The 22,931-nt window shown below is 45.8% G+C and overlaps 1 protein-coding gene across 1 annotated transcript in view; it reads left to right on the plus strand.

Moving 5' to 3' along the window:
• Positions 1-22,931, plus strand: part of CFAP61 (cilia and flagella associated protein 61) — a 249,891-nt gene that overhangs the window by 170,874 nt on the left and 56,086 nt on the right. Inside the window, exons 21-22 of the mRNA XM_060119879.1 lie at positions 8,782-8,956; positions 19,718-20,010. Coding sequence (XP_059975862.1) covers positions 8,782-8,956; positions 19,718-20,010 — 468 coding nt within the window. The remainder of the gene's footprint in view (positions 1-8,781; positions 8,957-19,717; positions 20,011-22,931) is intronic.

Consider the following 22,931-nt stretch of genomic DNA (forward strand, 5'->3'; position numbering starts at 1 on the left):
GGATGAAAAGAGATTTAAATGATGGAGTCTTTTCATTACATTTTCTCTCAGGGACTGGATAGGCCTCCAAGTTGGGTTTGTAGGGAGTTATCCACTCTCCACCCCAGGCACGGGTCATGTTTTTCTGTTCCTGTCCTAGGCCACCTTGGGGATGTGCTCAGGCCTGCTTCCCACAGATGAGCCAGGGGAGGCCGGCCTGGTGGGGATAGACAGCCCAGCAACTGCAAGCATCACTGACTTCGAGCGCTGAGCCTGGGCTACCCACTGAGAGCACCTGGGGCACTTTTGAAATAAACCCAGGCCAGAGCCCCACCCCCAGAGGCTCTGTTTTAATTATTCTGGGGATGAGTGGGGTCCAGTCATCAGTATTTTTTTGAAGCTCCCAGGTGATTCTAAGCTAAGGCGGAGAAACACAGACTTGAACTTTCTCGACCTAGAACCTCATCTGTACCTTAGAGCAGCACTTCTCAAACTGCCATGTGCACACACATCCCCTGTGCATCTCGTTAAAATGTAGATGCTGAGCAGGGGGTGGGAGTGGGGGGCTGTGGCTGAGATACCTCGGTTCTAACACGTTTCTGGGTAAGGCCAAGGCCGCTAGTGAGGGGACCACCTGAGGACCCAGCTTGGATCAGCGTCTGAGTGATTCCTTTTCTTTCTTCCCCTCCCTCCTCCCCTCCTTCCTCTTCTCCTTCTCCTTCGTCTTCTTTTAAAGCAATCCAATTCTCAAAGTGTAGGAAAGGATTTTTTTTTCTGGATAAAGGAGAAAAATAAACTGGTTACTTAAGTACTCCTCTTTTTCAAACGTGAAACCAGAAGAAAACACCAAGCACCCCTTTGTCCCCCCTCACCTGCCCCTCCGAGTTCCAGCTGCTGCCTGCGACCGTGGACTTGGGAAAATGTGACAGGAAGGCCCGGCCAGCTGTCCAGAGACTCGGGCGTCTGCCCATGTGTGCCCAGCTGCCCCTGCGGCTTTAGTCTGTGGCACATTAAGCTCTTGCCCTTTTAACAATGGGAAACACGAAATGAAGTGATAAAGAGAGTTTCAATTTAATTTTTCCAGAAGGACATAAAGATTAAAAGTACGTAGACTGATATAAAAAAGGCAGCTTGATTCACTAGGAGCTTCCGGCTCTTATTTCTTTCCCTATTTCCCTTCTCCTCCACTCTCACAGTTTTGCCCCAATTTTGTGATTTAAAAAAATACCAACAAGTTAAAATGATGAAAATAAGCAAGAAGACTACCTGTTATAAAATATAATTACAAATCTTAACCTCTAATCTGACCTGTAAATGGCATGTACCAGTCTAAAATACCGTGCAATATTTTTGATATCCAAATCCATAGCACTTATTTTTTAATCAGAAAATCCATGCACAAGATACAGTGTGCTGCAGGGCTGTGTGTGAGGGGCCCTGGTCTCTACTTCCAAGCCTTCTCGCCAGGGTCAGCCATTCTGAGGCATTTCTGTTGTTCGTTCTTCATTGGTTACCCCCCAGAACTACAAACAATGTGTTTATAGAAGCTTTCCCCTTGATCGGTCAACTTCCGACATTACCTATGACCTTTCCGCTTTGGACGATGAAGGTTTTTCTAGCTCACGTCCAGTACCCTCTAAGCCCCTCCCCAACCCCACGGATGGATTTGATTATTTTTATTGGTGAGCACATGCCGGTTCTGAAAAGCTGTCTGCAAGACCTTATAACCAGGGTCCCTGAGCCCCCTCCCTGGCTCATGGAGCATTGAGCAGAGACGTAGAGATGCCCACTCCCACGCGCCTGGGTGTGGGTCATCTCAGAGAGAGGAGGGATAAAAATCTGTCAGCCTGAAGTCAGATGGGTTGGCGTGGGCCATGAGAAAACCGTGGCTGGGACTCCCACGGGGTGGCACTCGGGGAAAGCCAGCAGGGGGGGCGAGAGCGTGCAGCCAGGCGAGGGCAAGTGGGGTGTGAGCTCTGGTGAGCTTGGTGTGGGTGAGCAACGGATGTGGTCTCCAAGGAGGCGACTTATGTCTCAGATGGGAGATAGAAGAACTTGGCGTCGGGACAGTGCAGGCCCAGGCGAGAGCCTGCTGCAGAGGGTGGACAGAGCTGCATGCATCAAGGTGCCACCCCTTGTCATTTGGCAGTGCCCAGCATGAAGAGACCTCCCTGTGTTGGGGCGGATTAAAGGGGAAAATAACAGCATGAGGCCAAAGAAAAGAGGCCCGTTTTAAATCAAGATTTCAGATTCCCTGAGGCTTCTCCCATCAGAGCCAACATCTCCTCCCCTTGAATCTGGGCAGGCTTGTGACAGCCTTGACCGGCAGAGTACAAAGGAAGTGACATGGCGTGAATTTAAGTCCAAGTCAAAGGCTAGGCAGCTTCTCTTTGTTTGTGGGAACAGTGGCTCCTGGAGCCCTGAGCTGCCACATAAGGATTCCAGATACCCTATGACCGCTGTGCTGGAAATGCCATACATGGGTTCTCCAATTGAGGGTTCCAGCCGAGCCCAGGCTCTCAGCCATCCCTGCCAAGGCCCCAGACATGTGAGTGAAGCCATCATGGACCCTCCAGACCAGACCATCCATACACTGAATGCCACCAAGTGCCCTCTGTCGATAACATGTGGAATAAAAGATTGCCCAGCCAAGCTCTACCCAAACTTCTGGCCACAAAATCATGAAAGGTGATAAAACAGTGGTGGTTTAAACCACTAAGTTTTGGTGTGAGTTTGTTGCAGAGCAAGAAACAATTAGAACAAAAAGATAACACAGACTAAGAGAAAAGAGAACAACATCTAGAAAAATCAGAGCAAGAACATACTTTTGAAAATATTCCAGAAGGCAGGAATGCAGGATCCATTCTCTCTCTCTCTCTCTCTCTCTCTCTCTCTCTGTGTGTGTGTGTCTCTGTCTCTGTCTCTCTCTCTCTCTCTCTCTCTCTCTCTGCCCCTCTTTCTCTGTCTCTGTCTCTGTCTCTCTCCCCAGGACACTGTGTATCATCCTCATTACGGCCTCCATCACAGGAGCCAAAGACATTCGAAGAGCAGAGGCTGAGCTGAGAAGGCCACAGGGTGAGATGAAAAGGGAGATGGGGAGTAAGAAAGGATTGATGTTAAATCTCCATCAAGAGACAGACCTGCTTCTGTACAAGTTGGTGATGTCAGCTGAAGACCAATCACAAAATTCCCCTGGAGGGTGGAGGCAAAGGGCAAAGTGATACACTGGGTGCCAGAGACAAGAAGATATGCTAGAGGTGGCGGCCATGCCTGGACAGTGCTTCTCCCAAAGAAGAGGCCCAAATACATGGAATAGAGACAATAAAGATATGCTAGAAGAAAACTTTCCTTACCTGAAAACATCATCCAGTTGACCACATTCTTGGCAAAATCAAGGAAGAATTTTCTCAGCTAGTTACATTCTGATGAAATTTTGGTTCTATGAGAACGATAGGGAAAACAATGAACAAACTTCAAGAGAAAAATAGCAGATTACCTCCCCCCACCCTGCCTAAAAACGAACAAAAATAAGGCAGGGCAAATAAGGCAAAAAATTACCTCTCCAGCCTTCAGTGGTTTAAGAAAATGAAACTCAGAATTTTGAAGAAAATGGGCAATTCAGTCATCACATGCTCGCCTAAGTGTGTCCTATTGGAGGATGGCAAAAAGTGTTCTTTATGGGCCAGGCCTGAGAAAGAAGATCTTCTGTGGTCTTTAATTCGCACTCTGGATAATGGAGACAGAAAAGAACTGGATACAGTAGTATAAAAGGACACATGGCAACACCACAAACAATTTAAAAGGTAATCCAAATCATTTTTATAAATCTGAGAATAAATCCAAGATGGGCAATAATGAATCTTACTCTAAAGTAATCTAATCAAAGCCGAGTTCTTGAAAATAGGGAGAGAGGTGGCCAAGGAGGACTATGCAGTGTCTTAAATGGGGAGGCACAAAGGCAATGTTTCATTCTTGACTCTTAGAGGAAATTTAGAGGAAATAAGGTTAAAGAATGCTTTTGAGCAGCCTAAGTAAATTCACCTTTCAAAAACTGGAGAAGATAAAAAGGAAGAAAACATCCTTCATGTAACCAGAGGCAAGAAAAGAAAGAAAATAGCCACAATGCTTACACTTGAAAGTATGAACCAGAATGGCATAAAGAAAAAAACGTAACAGTTGTAACAGCAAGTGTCATGGTTTTAAATTGCCCCCATTACAAGACCAAGGATCTGTTTTTACAGGGACGTTGAAATACAAGAGGAATACAAAACAAACCACACTCAGAGTTTAAGAGTGAAAAGATAGTTCCAGGGGCACCAGCAAAAGATGTCAAGCAAATTCAAACAGCTGTTACAAGCAGCAGCAATAGCCATATCCGGTGAAGCAGAATCAGCTGGAGAAAAAAGAGCACTGATCCTGACAAAGGGTGAAATTCGTGACGATGACGTGGAGGTCACGAGACTGTTATGTGGCACAATGTGGTTGTGTCACAGAGTGTATCACAGGACAGAAGTGCACCTGCAGCATGACGTGCATTTCTTGGTGTCACACGTAAGGGAAGGAACCAGCTGAAGCACCTCCAGAGATAAGAGGTCACCCTGGATGTTTAGCCAGAGGGGCAAAGAGTCCGATGGCTGAGAGTGTTCGTGTAGAAATGAATTCGACTCAGACACTGTGGCCTGGGAAGCAGATAACGACAGACATCAGAAGCCATGGGACTACAGCACACATCCATCCTAAGAAACTACCTCCTAAGGGTCAGAGCCTCCGCCAAGAGGGACTGTCTGGCCCCTGGGTACAGCGGGCAGCCGGCAGGAGAGGTCAGAGCACCTGACCTAGATCGAGCACTGGCCTTACACCACACCAGTGCTCCCTGAGGTCACCCTTGTGATAACACCCTGAGCTCCCTGCCACTCCCACCCCCATTTCGCAGGTGAGGGAACCAAGCTGCAGTGGGGCTGAGGTCAAAGGTCAGACAAGACAACTTGTCCAAGGTCGCACGAGGGTGGCAGACTAGGGGCTAGGGTTTGAGCGCAGGTGGTCTGGCTCCAGTTCTTCGCCGCTGCCTGTCTCTCTCCTCCCTCCCTCTCTCCCTGTCTCCTTCCCCGTGCCTCCTCCTTCCCTCCTGCCCTCTCCCATCCATGTGCTGCAGAGGTTACACTGGATGGCTTTAAAAGTCTTCACAACTCACAAATTCTAGAACTTACCGTTTATAGCTAGAGTCAAATAAACAGTTCTTTTTTAGGTTTTTTTTTTCTCTCTCTTTAAAAATATCTGGGGCTTCCCTGGTGGCGCAGTGGTTGAGAATCTGCCTGCCAATGCAGGGGACACAGGTTCGAGCCCTGGTCTGGGAGGATCCCACGTGCCATAGAGCAACTGGGCCTGTGAGCCACAACTACTGAGCCTGCGTGTCTGGATCCTGTGCTCCGCAACAAGAGAGGCCGCGATAGTGAGAGGCCTGTGCACCGCGATGAAGAGTGGCCCACGCTTGCCACAACTAGAGAAAGGCCTCACACAGAAACGAAGACCCAACACAACAAAAATAAATAAATTAATTAATAAACTCCTACCCCCAACGTCTTAAAAAAAAAAATCTGGAGAAAAGCAACCTCAATTCTGGTAAGGTGGCTTCCTGGTGCCCTCAAGAACCCAGGCCCTTCTGTCTTTTGTTCTCCCATCTTTGGAATGTGGCTTCCATCCTCAGCATCTTGTGGTGACTGCTGTGGTTCCAGCCATTTCATGTGCAAGAAGCAGGAAGGAGGAAAGACTAGAGCAAAATGACTTTTCGAGTTGCCCTCCTCCTGCCCCCGTAAGGACACCTGCTTATCACTCTTGACCTCTCAGGTCATGAGTTGGAAAATGTTCCAACTGGGCATATGTCCCAGGAGTCTGTTACTAAGAAAGAAAGGGAGACAGGATATTGGTTAGGCCAGCAGCACCCCTGCTGCCGTGAGGAGAACGGGGTGGCCAAGGGGCTCCCACCAGCAGGTGATGCTCCGTCCCAAATCATCTGGAATGGTTGAGAAGTGTCTGCTCCCCTCCAATCACGAGTCAGTGCCAGTTCAGTGGTGGTAGAGAACGCTCTGCTTTGGGGAGCCAGCGCTGATGGTGCGTCTTCGGTACATGTGCCCAGGCCTCCTGTTGAACTCCACTCCCTCCTTTTGTTGATGACATAATATGATTTTCCCCATAGATCCTTCTTGATGTACTGAGGTTTGCTAAACTCTGTGTGGACAAATTAATTAGCTTTGGGATTTAAAATTCTAGCTCCAGTTTTACCTATTTTGTGAAATCCCACCGTGCGAACATGAAAATATATTATCCCTTTAATTTCTCTGATTCTTTATAGTTAAAAATGTGCAAAAACAACTCCACCCACTTAAGTGCATGGAAGAATTATATGGATTATCAGAATGCAGTTACATTTCCAGATTGTAGCAAACTAATTCTCGTTTTTGACCTTCTTTCTTCCCCCCCCCCTTTTCCTTGTTTTTTCATCTGAACACCCACTATTTGGAATGATACGTCATTGAAAGTTTTATAAATTGAATGGCTCTCAGTTTGTTCTTCAGCCCTGCCTTTTCCTGCTAAGGATTTTTCCTGACTTGTTAAAGCATGATTTACTAAACTGGTATAATGTTACCCCAATTTCATTTTCTCTTATACTATAATGCTTGTTGTCGTTCTGGTAAAGTTTCAAAGCTCCAAAGCACAGTATTCAGTATTGTGCACTTTAAACCATTCACCAAAGCCCTCAGTGGACTGCTTTATGATAACCATGAATATACGAATGCCAAAATTTTAGTGTGATATTGCTAAATAAATTACATTGCTAATAAGAGCTTTCCTCCACAATTTTAGTTGTAGTAAATGACCACAGCTTATTGGGTTGTTCCTTTTTACTAAATATCATTTTACTGCAGGCTGTTCATGGAGAAAGGACATCCAGCTTTAAAAATAGATTCTGGTTTTTTGTTTTTTGTTTTAGTCCAGCCTGAAATTGAATTAAATACATCACAGCAGTGTGCCAAGGCTTTACCACTTCTCTTGAGGAAGGATATACCCGAAAGTTTCCTAAATGTCATCTGGAGTTTAGTGAAGCCCCACATGTCCCGGCACCAGCCGGCATTCACATCCCCCAGCACAGCAGGCATTGCCCGCGGTTGTCGGGGGAGGAGGAGCCTCCCGAGAGCCCGTGTTAGTCTCCGCTGCCAGTGAATGTTTTGCCCTTCGTAGCTGTAGAAGGAGTCTGGCCTCACATCCTTAGGCCTCACGCCACAAATGTGCAGGACGGCTGGTGCGGGGCCTCTAACAGCAGCCGAGCTGCCTGGGAGTCTTGCCCTAGGTTCCGGCCTCGTTATCTCCCATAATCTCCACCTGCCGCCAAATGAACCTCGGAGGGGCAGCATGGGGGCCCACTGGGCACACCCGCCCCACTGTGCCGTTTGACTTGGCTTCCACAATGGCGTCTGTTTGCTCGATTTTAATTGAACCAAAGTAATGAACAAATCAGGAGTCCACATAAAAAACCCAAGTATCTGGCACTTCTTGAGTGATCAGATCTGGCCACCCTGAACCCCTACTCTACCCTGACAATGACCGGATGGAGTTGAGTCACGGCTGAACGCTCTGGCCAGGGCCTGGGCGTCCAGCTTGTCACAGCATCCTGGACACCAAGGACAAGAGTTGGCCATCATCCGTTATTGGGTTTCCTACAGCAGAGGAAAGCGTCTGTCTTCACCCACGTCTATGTCAAAAGCGAGGGAGCAGGAGCTGTACTGGGAGGGCTCAGTGTTGAGAGAGAGAGAGAGAGAGAGCACTTCTTTGACAAAGTGAAAGATAATCCTATAATTTTCACAAGTAAGTAGTAGCCCACTTCCCTCATTTTGTGGGTAGACCCTCTACGTGCTTGAATTTCAATCCCTTGATATAATTGCCTCAGTGCAGATTGTTTTTACCAAAAACAGCGACATCAAATCCAGTACTACGTGCTCTTCCATGGCCCCGCCCCCCTTGCAGGAACAACAGGGTCCTGGGTTCCCTCCCCTTGACCCTGGCCAGGCCTCTGTGAAGACCTCTGTGACTGAACGTGGCAAGAGAGGCCCTGCTGGGCTCTCAGGACCAGGGAAGAGAAGAATGTAGAGCTCGCTGGACTGCTACCCTCTCCCAGGACATGAGCCCCAGAACTCAACCCCCCGGCCCACCAGCTGTGAGGAAGCTCAGGCCACAGGGAGAGGCCCCACGTGGAGTTCCGGCCGACAACCCCAGCTGGGATCACAGCCAGCACCAACTGCTAGACATAGAGTGATGACTTGTCATCTTTTTAAATACCCACCATGTTTTCTTGGGGAAAGAAAAAGGATTGAGAGAGTTTATCTCCAGGTGATTCCAGCCCCCGGCCATCAGGTCACCACCCCCAGCCTTCAGGTCTTCCCAGCTGAGGCCTCCAACATTGCTAAACAAACTGTCCCCCACCATTCCCTGGCTGCATGGCTGACCTACAGAATCTGTGAGCCTATTGAATGGGGGTTTTGCACTACCGAGCCTTGGAATAACTTGTTACGCAGCATCAGATGACTAGGGCAGCTCCTTCTGAGAATTAGCTCCAAGTGGTCATTTCACCTGTTTTTTGGGTTTTTTTAAAATTAAGACCTGATTATATCTTGAGACAGCAAAAGGCACACCTGTACTGGGTATTGCTTTGTTTATTTTAATAATCAATCAATCAATGAATTAACTCATTACTTGTGAGTGCTTCACCTGTTACCACTGAAATAAGCATCTCTCTGTAATGTATCTCAGGTCCCACGCCCTACAGGGGCCGACATTAGTCAACACCCGACAAACAGAGAAGTTCTGAACAGCAGTCTGCAGCAGTACACGGGCCCAGTTCCCTGCAATCATTTCACCCTCAACGACGAAGAAGATTGCTTGAAGGCCCTGACTTGGATCAGGAACAACTCCATTGCTGCAGAAGGTAAGGATGCTGGTAACTGTGCATCTTTTCAGAACAGCATTTTATCTTTATAATGAGTCTTATTCTTCGTCTAGTTCCAGTATATAATTAGTGCCTAATTAATTCCAACCAAATCATTCATCTGCCATGCTTTGTTTTCCAGATTAATTTACAACTTGTCATTTTTGGATACCCAGCATGTTTTCTAGGGGAAAGAAAAAGGCTTGAGATAGTTTAATTATCTATAATTATTTTATTACACAAAAATGAATATCCAAAGAGCAAAGCATGGCTAAAATCATTAACTAATTAAAGAATAATTTAATAAGCAAACATGTTTAGCAATTATATGGAAAATATGACTCCTTTTGTGAAGCTGAAAAGACCTCGGAAGAAAAAGAAAGGTCTGAGTTGGAAGGGCTCTTTTCTTTCACAACCCATTGTTCTCCTTCGTGGTTGCCTGCACAGTCCTTCCCACAAATGAACATATTCGAGTTGCCTGCCACTTCCTGAAGCCAAATGAGAGAGTAAAACATTTGTACAAATTGTTTTCTCAAGCATCTTCCTCTCTATTGCTTGGGTTAATGGAAATTGTTTGACTAGTAGAATAACTAGAGCAGGGCCTGGCTGCCTATTTGTCTTTAATTGAAACCTGGGGAGTCAAGTTTTAGAGATGACTTAGTGCAGCCCCTTCAGTTTACCGAAAGCACAGGGAGGATCAGGGACTTGGTTGGGTTATACAACCACCTGGGATGGGCTGGGCTTCTAACCCAGACCTTTGATTCAGTCCCGGGATGGAAAAATCAGTAAGTGACTGGAGTGTGGAGATCAGTATATAAAATTAAATATATGAGTTTATTGAATGTATTTGTTTAAATATAATTTCATTATGTTAGTTAATATAATTAATATATTAAAATTAAATATAGTTTCTTCCGATTTTTGGTGGAAGATTTAGGTGTTAGTTAACTTTTTGTCAAGTTTCTACATTTACTTCATTAAAAATCAAAAATAGGTATCAAAGGATATTCGATACATTGCTGAAATCAATTTGTTAGTACTTAGAGGCTATTTGCATCTAAACTCATGAGTAAGATTGGCCTGTTTTCTCTTTTATGCTTTACTTGGCAAGTTTTTGGAATGAAGGGTATGCTAGTCTTATAAAGTGTTTTGGGGAAGTTTTCCATATTTTTGGTGGGTCAGAAATACTTTGTATAACCTAAAAATTGGACAGGAATCACCCATAAAACCAACTGGGTCTGGAACCTTTGGGCAGAGGTGGGATATATAGATATATACTGGGGACCCAGAATAAAAACTTGTCAAAGTATTCAATATTTTAATTTTTGCATTAAAACTCGGTATTATTTTCAGTTTTGCATCTGTATGTGTTTAAACCTGTTTCAATATTTTAGTCATTCTTTAATCATTGCCCTATGACCTAAGTACACTTAGGGAATTCTCTTATCTGGGGGTCAGCAAACTTTTACTGTAAAGGGCCAGGTAGTAAAAATCTTAGGTTTAGCAGGCCATACGGTCTCTGTCCCAACCACCCAACTCTGCTGCTACGGCAAGAAAGCAGCCACAGACAATATGTCAATGAATAGGCATGGCTGTGTTCCAATAAAACTTTATTTACAAAAATAGGGGATGAGTCATAGTTTGCAGAACCCTGCTTTTATCCATACAATTTGTGACAACTCATTACCGTTTCTTCAAGTCCAGACCTCAAGTTGTAACTTAAGCTTGCTGAAAACACAAAAGCCAATGGTTCAATACAAAATATACATTATGTCTTAGGAATGTGCCCAGTCCTGTTATAATGCAGTGTTTTAATCGAACTGTTGGCTGTTTTGAACGTTAGGATTCAGGAGCCTTTTGACCAAGAAAAGGGCCTTTGAACGTGGCAATGCAAGTTCTTAAGGTTGAATGCTTATGGCAGAGAACTTAGAAATTCCAATGTAAGAAGCTCTTGGTTTTCAGGTGAGGGAATAGCATCCAGCTATCGTGTTGCCTTGACTAGCGGTCGAAGATGGTGATACTCTGGTGCCCACCTAAAGGGAAATAAATGCTTTTGCAAGAGTTAAGAATGTCTCCCATTAACGGTTGCATAAAACCCCTGCGTGCCTGCTTTTGTCCACTGAACGGCCAGGTTAGGGAGTTTATAGACGTTAGTTTCTTGTCCTAAAAGTAGGCTGTTTTCCCCAGGTCCAGTGCTTAATGATACCCCCAGGGCAGTGCATCTCCCAGGTAGGTAGTCCAAACACTCAGATGCTGGGCCTAGGCTCTGGGAGGCATCTGAGAAACAGACCCAGCCAAGTTCATTCGACTTAGGGTAGTGACCCTTTTCAAATGACTATAAGAAAAGTTGGAAAGAAAAATGTTAACCTCCTGCCTTGAGGAAGCTCTTTCTCTTTGTAGTTTTTCCATAATTAGAGTCATATTCAGACTTGAATTTAATTAGTGCCATTCCAGATATCTTCCTCACATGGGCTGCTATGAGGATTAAATGAGATAAGATATTACATGTCCAGCTCAGGGCAGCACAGTAGGAGTTCAATCATATGGGCTGTTGTTAGCCTTCGTACTAATACTATTGCTACATGTGATAGGGTTGTTTCTCCAGGGTGTAGGTCTCAGACCCTGCCATCCTGGTGATGGTGCAGCCTAGCACAGTCTCTACACAAAAGATGGGGAGCTGTGTACACCAGGTACCAGTCTGGTTGTAGAGAGGCATCATGACCTTCATGAGAGCCCTGGAGGCTGTGAAGTTTAGAGAAGGTTTCCTCAAGAAAGGAGGATTTGAGTTCAGCCTTAAAGGGCAGGATAGGGGCTTCTCTGGTGGCGCAGTGGTTAAGAATCCGCCTGCCAATGCAGGGGACATGGCTTCGAGCCCTGGTCTGGGAAGATCCCACATGCTGTGAAGCAACCAAGCCCATGCGCCACAACTGCTGAGCCTGCGCTCTAGAGCCCGCGAGCCACAACTACGGAGCCCGTGTGCCACAACTACTGAAGCCCACGCGCCTAGAGCCCATGCTCTGCAACAAGAGAAGCCACCGCAATGAGAAGCCTGCACACCACAACGAAGAATAGTCCCCGCTTGACGCAACTGGAGAGAGCCTTCGCGCAGCAACGAAGACCCAACACAGCCAAAAATAAAAAAAAAATTTTTAATAAAAATTTTTTAAAAGACTGAAATTGCTGGAAAAAAAAAAGAAGAAGAAGAGCAGGATAAGCAAAGGAAGAGAGAGGTTGGGGGAGTTTGATTCGTATCCAAAGACCATGACCCAACAACTCAGGCCGGGCAGACTCCGTGACGGGCAGCAGTGGGAGGGGAAGGGGGAGGGTCCAGGGGAGTCCAGGTTTAACTGGTTACTTTTTAGAGGCTGGGGAACCAGGGGTGATGCTGTGTACAAAACAGCACTGCAGGAAGGCGAACTCCTATCTCTGGCGCCCAGGGCGGCAGAGAGAAAGCCCTCGGGGAAGGATGGGTCAGGGCTGGAGCGGGGCAGCCGTTCAGGCAGGGGCGGGCTGGAAGCAGCCATCTCTGATCCATTTGAGGTCCTCCTGGCACCGCCGCATCTAGCTTATTTCCAAGTCAGTTATGGGCTGATGGTATTTGAAGCTGGAAACTGGAAGTTGGCACTTCATGAAAACGAGGAGCAGGGCTTTGTTCCCGCATCCATTACGGTCGCTCCGCCTGTCAGCCCTTGGTTTCTAATAACACCAGAAAGAATGTGGACATTTTTCATGATAGTTAGCTTTCGCTCCCTCAGTGCTAATTTTCCTTTTTCTCAATAGTTCAGGCTGGGGTTGGAGGGAGGGAGCTGAGGATAGGGCCCTTCTCCCAAGAGCCTGAGAAAAAAACTCCTGTGTCTCACGGGCTGTGATTGGGTCAAATGTCCTTCCAGGAAGCACACCCAGAATCCTGGGAAACTCCAGGCCTAACTTTGAAGTACGCAGACTCGAGAGGAGGGGCTTGTTTGCTGAGGACGGTGGAGGGATTGTTCTAGAAGGACAGAAGGATGCTACGTAGCAGAAACAATGGATTTTATTTTTTTTTAAATAGGAGGAGGTTAGCTTTCCTCTGAATTTCTGCCCCTTGAAAATGCACAGGTATCTCCCCCAAAGCATCACCACTCTCCCCTGCCCCTGTCTCTGTTTTATCATGTCTTCCTCTGCTTCCAAAGGAGAAACAGTTGTTCTGTGATGGAATTAGTCCAGTCTGAAGGAAATTGTTTATTGGCCTCTGGAGTTGGATGAGTTGATAGATGTAAATTATCCTAAACTATTAGAACTGCTCCAGTATCCTGGAGAATAGCTGACATCACTGGCTTTCAGCTGCAAAAAAACCTGGAGGGTTTAGCCGGGGGCGGCGGGGGGTTTCAGATAGAACCTAGCAACCTAATACATTATAACAGTTTATGGCATTAATTGAAACTAATTGAAATTCATCTGCTATTACCTCTGTACTTTCCATGAAAATGAAAAGTAGGATGAAAGTAAAGTGCAAAAAAATACACCGCCTTGATGGCCCGAAGTGGATCAATTATTTTCATCTTTAGCTAAATACAGTTTATGCCTTATTAAAAGCATGTTTGTAAGAAAAGTATAACATTAAAATTCCAGTGCATGAATCACCGAACAAAGCCTTTGTTATGCTATATCTAATATATTCTTCCCTTTTTATTTGACAGAGCAAAATGAGACGTGTCATAGAAATCTTATGCTTTGACGTCTAAAAAGTAAAAAGAGTATTTAACGGTCTATTCATGAACATAATATGTTTTTTAAGTGTGTGTTTATTTCACAATTTATTAATATTCTAGGGTATCTATTTAAAATGCTTTCATTATCTGGTTATTCCCTAAAGTTAATAATACAGATACAATGCTAATTAGAGGGGTTTTTAAAGAACATGTTATATATCCGTCTGCAAATATAGTGCAGTGGTGTGAGCACTGGTTCTGAAATCAGACCTGGAAGGTCTGAGTTCTGATGAACCATCTACTGCTGTGTGACCTTGTGAGCTTGTTACTTAACCTCTCTGTCCTCAGTTTTCTGGAGAGCATAATAAAACTTTTCTCATGGGCCTGTTCTGATCTTACATAATCTCTGTTTCTTTTGAAGTGGAAAGGAACCATAATTCTTCATTAAAATACAATGGAATATGTAAATATACATACAATAATAAAATAACTTAAAATACGTACATTATAAAATGTAGCATATAATTCTTATTTTCTCTGGTCTTAAAAATGCAATAACTGTAAAGAAAAATTCTTATTAATATCTATGTGCATAAATCTTGAATTTATTTCTTATCCTCTTGAGATGTGACTTCCTGGCCAGAATGCCAGATCAGAAAATCCTTCCCTTTTCTCCTTTCCAAGTGATGGTTTCCTTCCTGGAGAATCCTTCCTCTTTACATCTTGTGTGGGCTTGCCTTATTTTGGTGGTCACACAATCAGAGTTGCTGGTGTATTCATTTACACCTTCAACAAGAGGGCATCAGAAAGCAAAAGCATCACCTTTACGTTCATGCCAACATTTCAGACGGCTGGTCTTAGTGCTTTTTCAGCCTGAGGTGGAGAAGTGACGGCTCACCCAGGTGGTGATAGGAATCATCACGCCCCCTCTTCCCCCCCAGCTGGGCCCCTCTTTCCTTTGGAAGCTCCCTTGCACATTCTGTCCCAAAGGTCCTTGCAAGCGAGCGTGAGAGAGAGACTGGGTGCTCCTTCCCGCCAACTTCAATTCCAGGGGCTTTCACAAGGTCGTCTTTTCACCACCGTGCCCTGCTTGTACTCTGCCTTCCGATTCTGCTCTGTACTCTCAGTAATGCATAATGTATCCCCTAGAAGGAGCAACAAAGATCGGCCTCCCATGAAAACTGGTATAGTTCTATTCCACTGCCCCTATTGAAAATCCACCCAGACTGTTCGAATCGTGAGTTATCATTTGCCAGTTCAAAGTAGGGCCGCCTACCACTTCCCCTCTGCCACCCATCAGGTCAAGTGCAAAGACTGGTTGTTTCTTATCTGTTAAGTAAACTGAGCTGCTGCGAAGAAGACAGTGGCCAGATCTCTTAGCATAAAACTGAAATCCAGGGGGAAATCCTCAGCTTTGCCACTCTGTTTCTTCCACGTATGCATAGAAACTTCCAGAGAATATATGCGAAATCCCAACAAGATCAAGGAAGCCCCTGCAATGTGTCACCTCCTTCAAAATATTTGCAAAGACTCCGTGCGTTACAGAGTACCTAAGTGGTGGAAATGCATGAGCTGAATGGATCTTTAATGAACTGGGGTTGTCTGACCTCTTAAGCCGGCTGTGGATGACAGATGCCGTGGGTTCCACATACCCTGGGGCTGCCCCCCCTCCTCCACCAGCCGTCAGGATGTTCTGCGCCAGCAGGACCCCAGCCACCCGCGTGGTCCCCTTGGGACACACCGTCAGACCCAGCATCGCCCTCACAAAGCCCTTTGCAGTGTTGTTATTCACGGCCCAGTTGCCCCACCCCTCCCCCACCTCACAACCACTTTTCTCACCTGTTTTTTTTTTTTACATCTTTATTGGAGTATAATTGCTTTGCTTGCTTCTAACTCAGCCAGCCATTTCTCTGAGGCATTCTAGGTTCTTCTCTCTCTCTGCCCCCTCCCTTTCTTTCTCTGTTTCCTTCCCTCTCCATCTTCCCTCTTTGATTTGGCCCCAAATTCACCCAGCTGTCCGCAGCGTGATAGTTACACAAGGGCTCACCTCCCTGGAAAATATCCTTGGTCCCTTGGTTTAAACTGCACCAACATGGCAGGAGTATTATTTTATACTGTTGTGCTGGAGGCACACACAGTTTTGGTTACATTTAGGATCGTGTAGGATTTCGTGGGCTAGAAGGGAAACCTAATAGCCAGATCTAACATGTTTCTGTGTTACAAATCTCAGGTATACAACCCATCCTGTGGCTGGACTGGTCTTGCAGTGCCAACTTAATAGTGAACACCCGGTCGAAATACGTAGTAGGAAAACCTGGCCAGAGTGAGGGTGTTCTGCAGTAAATATTGAAAGGGCACAAAAGGAAAGCCCAGTTAGTTTTGGATCAGCAAGCTGATAAAGCTCAAACACTCATCCGTGCATCTGGTCGGGAAACGTTTTGTCACACCCATTGCAGGCCAGGCTCTGTGTGAGGCCCCAGGGTGGGCAGGGTGGGCAAGGTGAGCCTGAAGTCCTCTCCTCCCCCAGGTAAGCCAGGGAGTGTAGACTGCCGATGCAAGGAAGGCAAGGCAGAGACGGCCTCGGGCCTGCAGGGACCTCACCTGCCTGGGGCTGGACCTTCTGCTGGGGCCCAGGTACAACCACAAGCATAGCCCAGTCCAGGGGGCTTCAAAAACCCTAGTTCCACCCCATCCATGCTGGTAACATTACTCTGATAAGTGTAAGTAATCATATTTTTATACCTAGATTGATTTGTCCCGAAACACGTACATTAATAATAAAAATCTTTGGGCTTCCTTGGTGGCGCAGTGGTTAAAGAGTCCGCCTGCCGATGCAGGGAACATGGGTTCGTGTCCCGGTCCGGGAAGATCCCACATGCCGCGGAGTGGCTGGGCCCGTGAGCCATGGCCGCTGAGCCTGCGCGTCTGGAGCCTGTGCTCCGCAACGGGAGAGGCCACAACAGTGAGAGGCCCGCGTACCACAAAAATAAATAAATAAATAAATAAATAAATAAATAAATAAATTAAATAATAATAAAAATCTTTGTCTGCTAGCTTTTGTCCTGGGGACTCCCCTAAATATGACTTTGCTTATCCTATGAATTATCTTCATGCTTATATTTTTACTGTCAGTTTCTGAAAAAATTACTTATGGCATTTGCGTGAAGCCAATGTTATTGATAACAGTTCTAAATGTTATTGTTACTGGTAATAATAATAATAATAATGATGGATTGTGTATTTTTTTTTAAGAATTTAGATAGGGGGCCTGGCCCAGAAAGAGAGCTGTTACCAGAGGTAACTTTTTATTTTCTTTTGGCCACACTGCGCAGCTTGCTGGATCCCCGACCAGGGCTCGAACTCAGGTCCCTAGCAGCGAGAGCTTGGAGTCCTAACCACTGGACCACCAGGGAGTTCCTGGGATTGTGTATTAAAGTGCCTGGCTTTAGGCCAGGTATATAAGAGTCACGAGATAAACAGGAATTGAATCTAAAAACTCTTCACAAAGAAAAAGTGGGAAATGATGTAGAAAGAACTTACAATTGCACAAAGATAATGGAAAGAATAATCCCCCCCAGAGTGGAAACATGTAAAAGGCAAGGGATCAAACTGGCAAAGAGTAACAGGCTGACTTTGTAACATTGGGTCTTGTTATGTATATGGAGGAATGTGATTTGACCTGTGACATGTTCTTATTTAGGTAGTAAAAAAATTATAATGAGATTTTATTCTGTTTTGTGGGTAATGAGACAATGTAAGTAAATAATCATATAAAACACATTTAGATGAAAAATTTTAGATGACATCACATAGGCATGATTTACTATGTGCCCAATATGACTGTGATTTTGGACCGTTGTTCAGCAAATATGCACACACGCACATCCCCGCTGTGGGCAGAGTGTGCTTCACCCCCTTGGGCGGGTGCGGGTGTGGCCGCATAACTTGCTTTGGTCAATGGAACATTAGTGGATGTCTTGCAAGGAGAGGCTTAGAAAGTGTCTGAGCAGTTGTGCTTGCCCGCCTGTGCTCCTGCACAGCTCCCGAAAGAGAATAGGCCTCAGGTCACTGTTGGTCCAAAGAGGATGAGAGAGACGTGGTGCAGATCTGACCCCAACCACAGCTTGGAGCCACATCAGCCAACATTAGCCAGGACACAGACGTGTAGGCCAACCTGCAACAGGCTTATTGTTGTTTGGCATTGATTTTTGGGATAGTTTGTCATGCAGCATTATCGTGACAATAGCTGACAGTTAGAATAACTGAAGTCTCATATTTGGGGGAGGCGTTTCAAATTAAAAGAGAGACAAAACTATTTAGAAGTTAGCATATCTATAAATAAACGTCTAATTTAAATAGTAGAGGTTTTCTGAAATGTATGGAAGTCCTCATCCTCTCCAGCTGCCTACAATCTGTGGGCAACCCTGGCTAAATAACCCTGCATTGCTGGGGCTTCCATGAGCCTGTAATGAAAAAGCCCATCTCACAGAATAGTTACTAGAAGCCAAGATGAAGGAGAGACTGGAAAAATATTCAACTCTGAGTTGCATGGGGCCTAAGCACTGAAATCTGTTTCACTGAAAATGAATATTGTTTTTGCGTGCATATTTTAAAGGAGCAGAAAACCTCAAACCTATGACAGTTTGAGGTTCAAGTTTTGGCTCTCCTGGCAGGCTAGTTCTTTGTTGTGTCAGACCGCCAGGATTCATGTTGCACAGCAGGTGGGAGCCTCAATAATTTAAGCAAAATGTTGGCTCTTTCAGCCAAGGAAAAGGCAGCTCACCCAGGAATGCTGCACTAGCGCGTCTGAATAGGGCGGCAATCAGAGCCCCCAAATCGGAGCATCCTAGGGAAGCCGGGAAGGAAGGACCCTGCCCCTGGCTTCCTTGGCCCCTTGGCATTCCACGTTTGAGCAACAGGAAGTAGGGGAGGACTTTCCAGAAGCTCTTAACCTTAGGGAAGCCATCTGAAAGCTATTCTAGTTCTTTTCCTTCTAAACAAGTAAGACAAGCCGTTGTACGTCCTCTCAATTTTGGATAGAAATAGATTTTTGCATAATTTATTCCACCAAATTGAGTAAGTACACTTGCCATGTATTTTGTCTCATAAAATTCCTCTTCATATCATTTTATACACAGGAGGAAAAAGAGAGGTAGGTTCACAAATCTATCATTTTGTGGTAAAATGGTTACAGCTTGCCTGAAATGTGAACCTACGGCAGTTTCTGTCTTTGTGAAGAGGTAATAATGCCAATTCAGTGTCAGAAACAGCACATACATAGCATATAATACATCTCACTCATGTAATAGGATCATTGGTCTTAAAACTTATATCATTAGTAGAAGAGCATATGTACTTCTATAATATTTTTAAGAAATATAAATAAATCGTATAGACTGTTACCATCAAAATGCTCTTACACAGGGGAAATCTCTCAAAGGTATTTTGTGATTTTATTTTTCCTCACCAAAAGAATACCTGCCAATCTCTTTTGCTAGGTCTTGACACATTAAGTCCTAAAAATCAGAATTTGAATCTTTATAAAATTATCTGTTGCAAAGCAGAATGTTCTAGTCTTTAGTTCTCAAAGAAGGAAAAATGTCCTTGAAATCAACACGATTCAACAATTAAGTATTAAAGTATCCGTACCATCACGCACATGACAATTATTTTCACCATTGTCCTTTTCATCACTCAGGAAGAACTTGCATTTATTGCAAACTTTAGCCATTTTTCCCCTTAATAAGTGTAGCAAATAGGGAACAAAAACAAGGTAAAAGGTTTTATTCTCACCAGTTTCATTTAGCATAATTTCAGCTTTCAAATTATAGGAACATAAATGAATGTCCTACTTCTGTGTTAAAAGTACTTGACTACTTTGTGGGATGTTGTGTGCCCATTCTTTACTAAATTTTCTTGGTCGCTGTTGCTAGGTAACACCGCTGACCTCCCACAGCTGAAAAAAGATGAGAGGGTTGGAGGGAGCAATTCGGCATTATTAGCATTTGACTAATAAGGTTGTTGGTTTTTTTTTTTTTAAACTATGTATCTAAGCATTTGTCCCCTTCTGTAGGGAATGTCATCGTCTATGGGAACACAATTGACACATACACCACGGTGGAGACGCTCTTGAACTTGGGTGTGAGGGGCTCCTACATCCACCTGGTGCAGCACCCACCCACCTCCATCGTCACCTGCATCAACAACTACGCAGTGGAGGGCGCAGTGGAGGATGCGCTCCGAGCCGCGGGGGTGACCATCTACCGGGACGCAGTCCTGGCTCAGTGGAACGATGGCCTGAACCCAGACCCCATCCACAGCGCCAGCTTCACCACACCCACCAAGCCCTTCCAGCTCCCCTGCTCCGTAAGTAGGTCCCCAGAACCTCACTCACCACCTTTGGGGGATTTGGGGTCTGAAAAGTGGTAGGTGATGAATTTATAGTCACAGCGTTCTTTTTCCCCTAAACGTTCAGATTTTCTATTGCTGAGAAATGAGCCACCCAAACTGAGTGGCCTAAAACAACAACAGCCGTTTAATATTCTCTCTCGTGATCCTGGGGTTGGACCGGGCTCCCCCAGCAGTTCTCCCTGGAGGTCTCTCCTGGGGCTGACGTCAGACTGGGGTTGGGGCTGGAATCGTCTAGAAGGTATGTTCACCCACTTGTCCATCTGCTGGTGTCAGGTCAGCTTCAGGTGAGATTTTGACCTGAACACTTACAAGCGGCCCCTTCATGGGACTGAGCTTCCCTGGGTTCCGAAAACAATGAGACAGAGACAGAGAGAGAGACACAGAGAGAAAGAGAGAGAGAGATAGCATATCTCCTTTCGTGACCTAGCCTCAGAAGTCAAGCTGCACCCTTCCACCGCATTCTGTACCCTAGAAGCAGGTCACTAAGGCAGCCCACACTCAAGGGGAAGGGAACTGGACCCCGCCTGTCCCTGGGCAGAGTGTCAGGGAGGCAGCTTTGAAGAGGCCCAGCCCCACTGAGAGCTCCCCGTGTCCCGGGTACCATGCTGCACACTGGCAGTGCATTCTACCCCCTCCTCACAACAGCTCTTTCAAGGGAAGCATCCCCACCTTACAGATGAGAACACCGTGACTCCACGTCAGCTGAGATCCCAACCCAGGCCAGCAGGGCCTCAAAGTCCATGCTGTGTCGACCTCCTAAGATTCTGGAAATAGCAATAGGGGATCTTCCCCCATGATGTATGGAGAGAGTACTTTGCTTTGAGGCTTGTCACAGCTCAGCTCACACCCTGTTCAGGAGATGAGCAGAAGCCAGGAGGGAAGAAGAGAGGAAAGGGGCCAGTTGATGTGATGGAGAAGCAGGAGACCCCTCAGAGAGAGGGGGCTGTGGTCTGAGTGAGTGCTGGAGCTATGGGGGTCAAGGGTTGTGTTGGCGGTTGGGATAAAGGATGCCAGCAGCATCTAGTGGGCAAGCCAGCTGGGGACCCCTGTGCGGGCTCATAGTAGTCCCTCACCTGGCAGTGGGGGTGGGTCAACCTAAGTCAGGGCTTCTCACCCAAGGGCCCTTATGGGCCACCCTCATCCCCCCAGAGTCTGGACTGGAGCTCAAGGCAGACCCCCCGCACAGAGGGGGTTTCCCTGCCACCTCTCATTTCCTCCTGATAACCCAGGAGGGTTTTGCATTCTGCTCTTCAGTACCTTCATTTATTCCTTCACTCCACAAACATTTATTGGACACCTACTAGGTCTCAGGCTTAGTCCTAAGTGTGAGGGATATAGCAGTGAAAAAGACAGAAAAAGTTCATTTTATTTTAACATAAAAGGGACACCATCTACACATGTATGTCACAATACCTGTATAAGATAGGGAAAATCAACATCTTTTCACCAAAAGTTTCCTCCCAAAATGATGATCATGGAAGATGCATGCCCAGGTTATCCTGGGCAACTCTGGGGGTGAACACATACCCTGCTTAGGGCGCATGGGTGCAAGAAAACTTCCCCCAATATCCAACTGAATACAGATTCTGTAGCAGCCCCTGCTGGCCTTCACTCTCCTGTCCAGGTCAGAATTGGAATCATGGCAAAGACATCTTGCAGATGCTCTCAACTGCCTTGATCCAACACACCTTCCTACCCGAACTTCACCCTAAATGGATGAGTCGGACATTGGCCTGCTGTCCTCAGGTCCTGTCTCCGGCTCCCCCTGCTCAGCTCTGCCCCATGACGAGGGGCCTCTACAGAGGACCCTCCCAGCTCCAGTTTCCCCTGATTCTCATCTGTGTTTGGCCAACAGTAGGTTGGCCAAACTGTCAGGAGATTAGAAACTGGAAGAAGGGAACAGTCAGGGTATTTATTGTCAGCTTTGGGTGGCATCTCTGCCAGGGAATTAAGAGACTTTTGATGGGCACGAATATATTCACGATCTCCACTGTGGCCGTGTGGTCATGGTGTCATGGGCTGAATTATGTCCCCCCAGAGAGATATGGTCCTAAGAACCAGTACCTGTGGATGTGACCTTATTTGGAAATAGGATCTTGGCAGTTGTAGTCAAGTACAGAGACGGTCATCCTGGTTTGGGGTGGGTCCTAACTCTAATGATTGGTGCCCTTACATGGAGAGAGAGACTTGATGACAGAAAGGAGGCCCATGAGGAAGAAGGCCCTGTGCTGATGGAGGCAGAGATGGAGTGATGGCACCCACAGGTCCTGGAGCAGCAGGGATGGCCAGCGACCACCAGCAGCTAAGGAGAGACGAGGACCTCTCTCAAGTTCTCTGTCTAGCTAGACATTTGTCAATTTTATTGATTTTTTTTTCCCCCCAGAGAACCGGCTTTTGAGTTTCTTAATTGTCTCCGTCGTCTGTCAGTTTTCTCTCGCATTGATTTCCGCTCTTAACAATTATGTTCTTTTTTCTGCTTGCTTTGGATCTACTTTGCCTTTCTTTTTCTAGTTCCTTAAGGTAGACCCTTAGGTCATTATTTATAGAAGCATTTAAAGCAGATGTTTCTACTTCATATTTTCATCCACTATGTACTATTCAGTTGGCATTACAGGAGCACGTGAGTTGTGTTTGAGAGGTCTGAGTGGCCTGTAACTCAGAACACGTGCTCCCACGGACAGTGTTGGATTTGCTGATCCAGCGTTCATTCTATTCCACAAACCCCTATGTCCCAAATGTAACCATAGCATCAATGCCTACGCCAAAACCGTATAAAATAATATGATAGAGGTACTGATAGTCTTTAAAACGCAGTAAAACAAGGGCTAGTATATGTATGTGCCCCTTAATAAAAGAGTCGTTTTAAGTAGGAGAAA

This window comes from Mesoplodon densirostris, chromosome 16 (assembly GCF_025265405.1).
Source record: "Mesoplodon densirostris isolate mMesDen1 chromosome 16, mMesDen1 primary haplotype, whole genome shotgun sequence".
Taxonomy (NCBI): domain Eukaryota; kingdom Metazoa; phylum Chordata; class Mammalia; order Artiodactyla; family Ziphiidae; genus Mesoplodon; species Mesoplodon densirostris.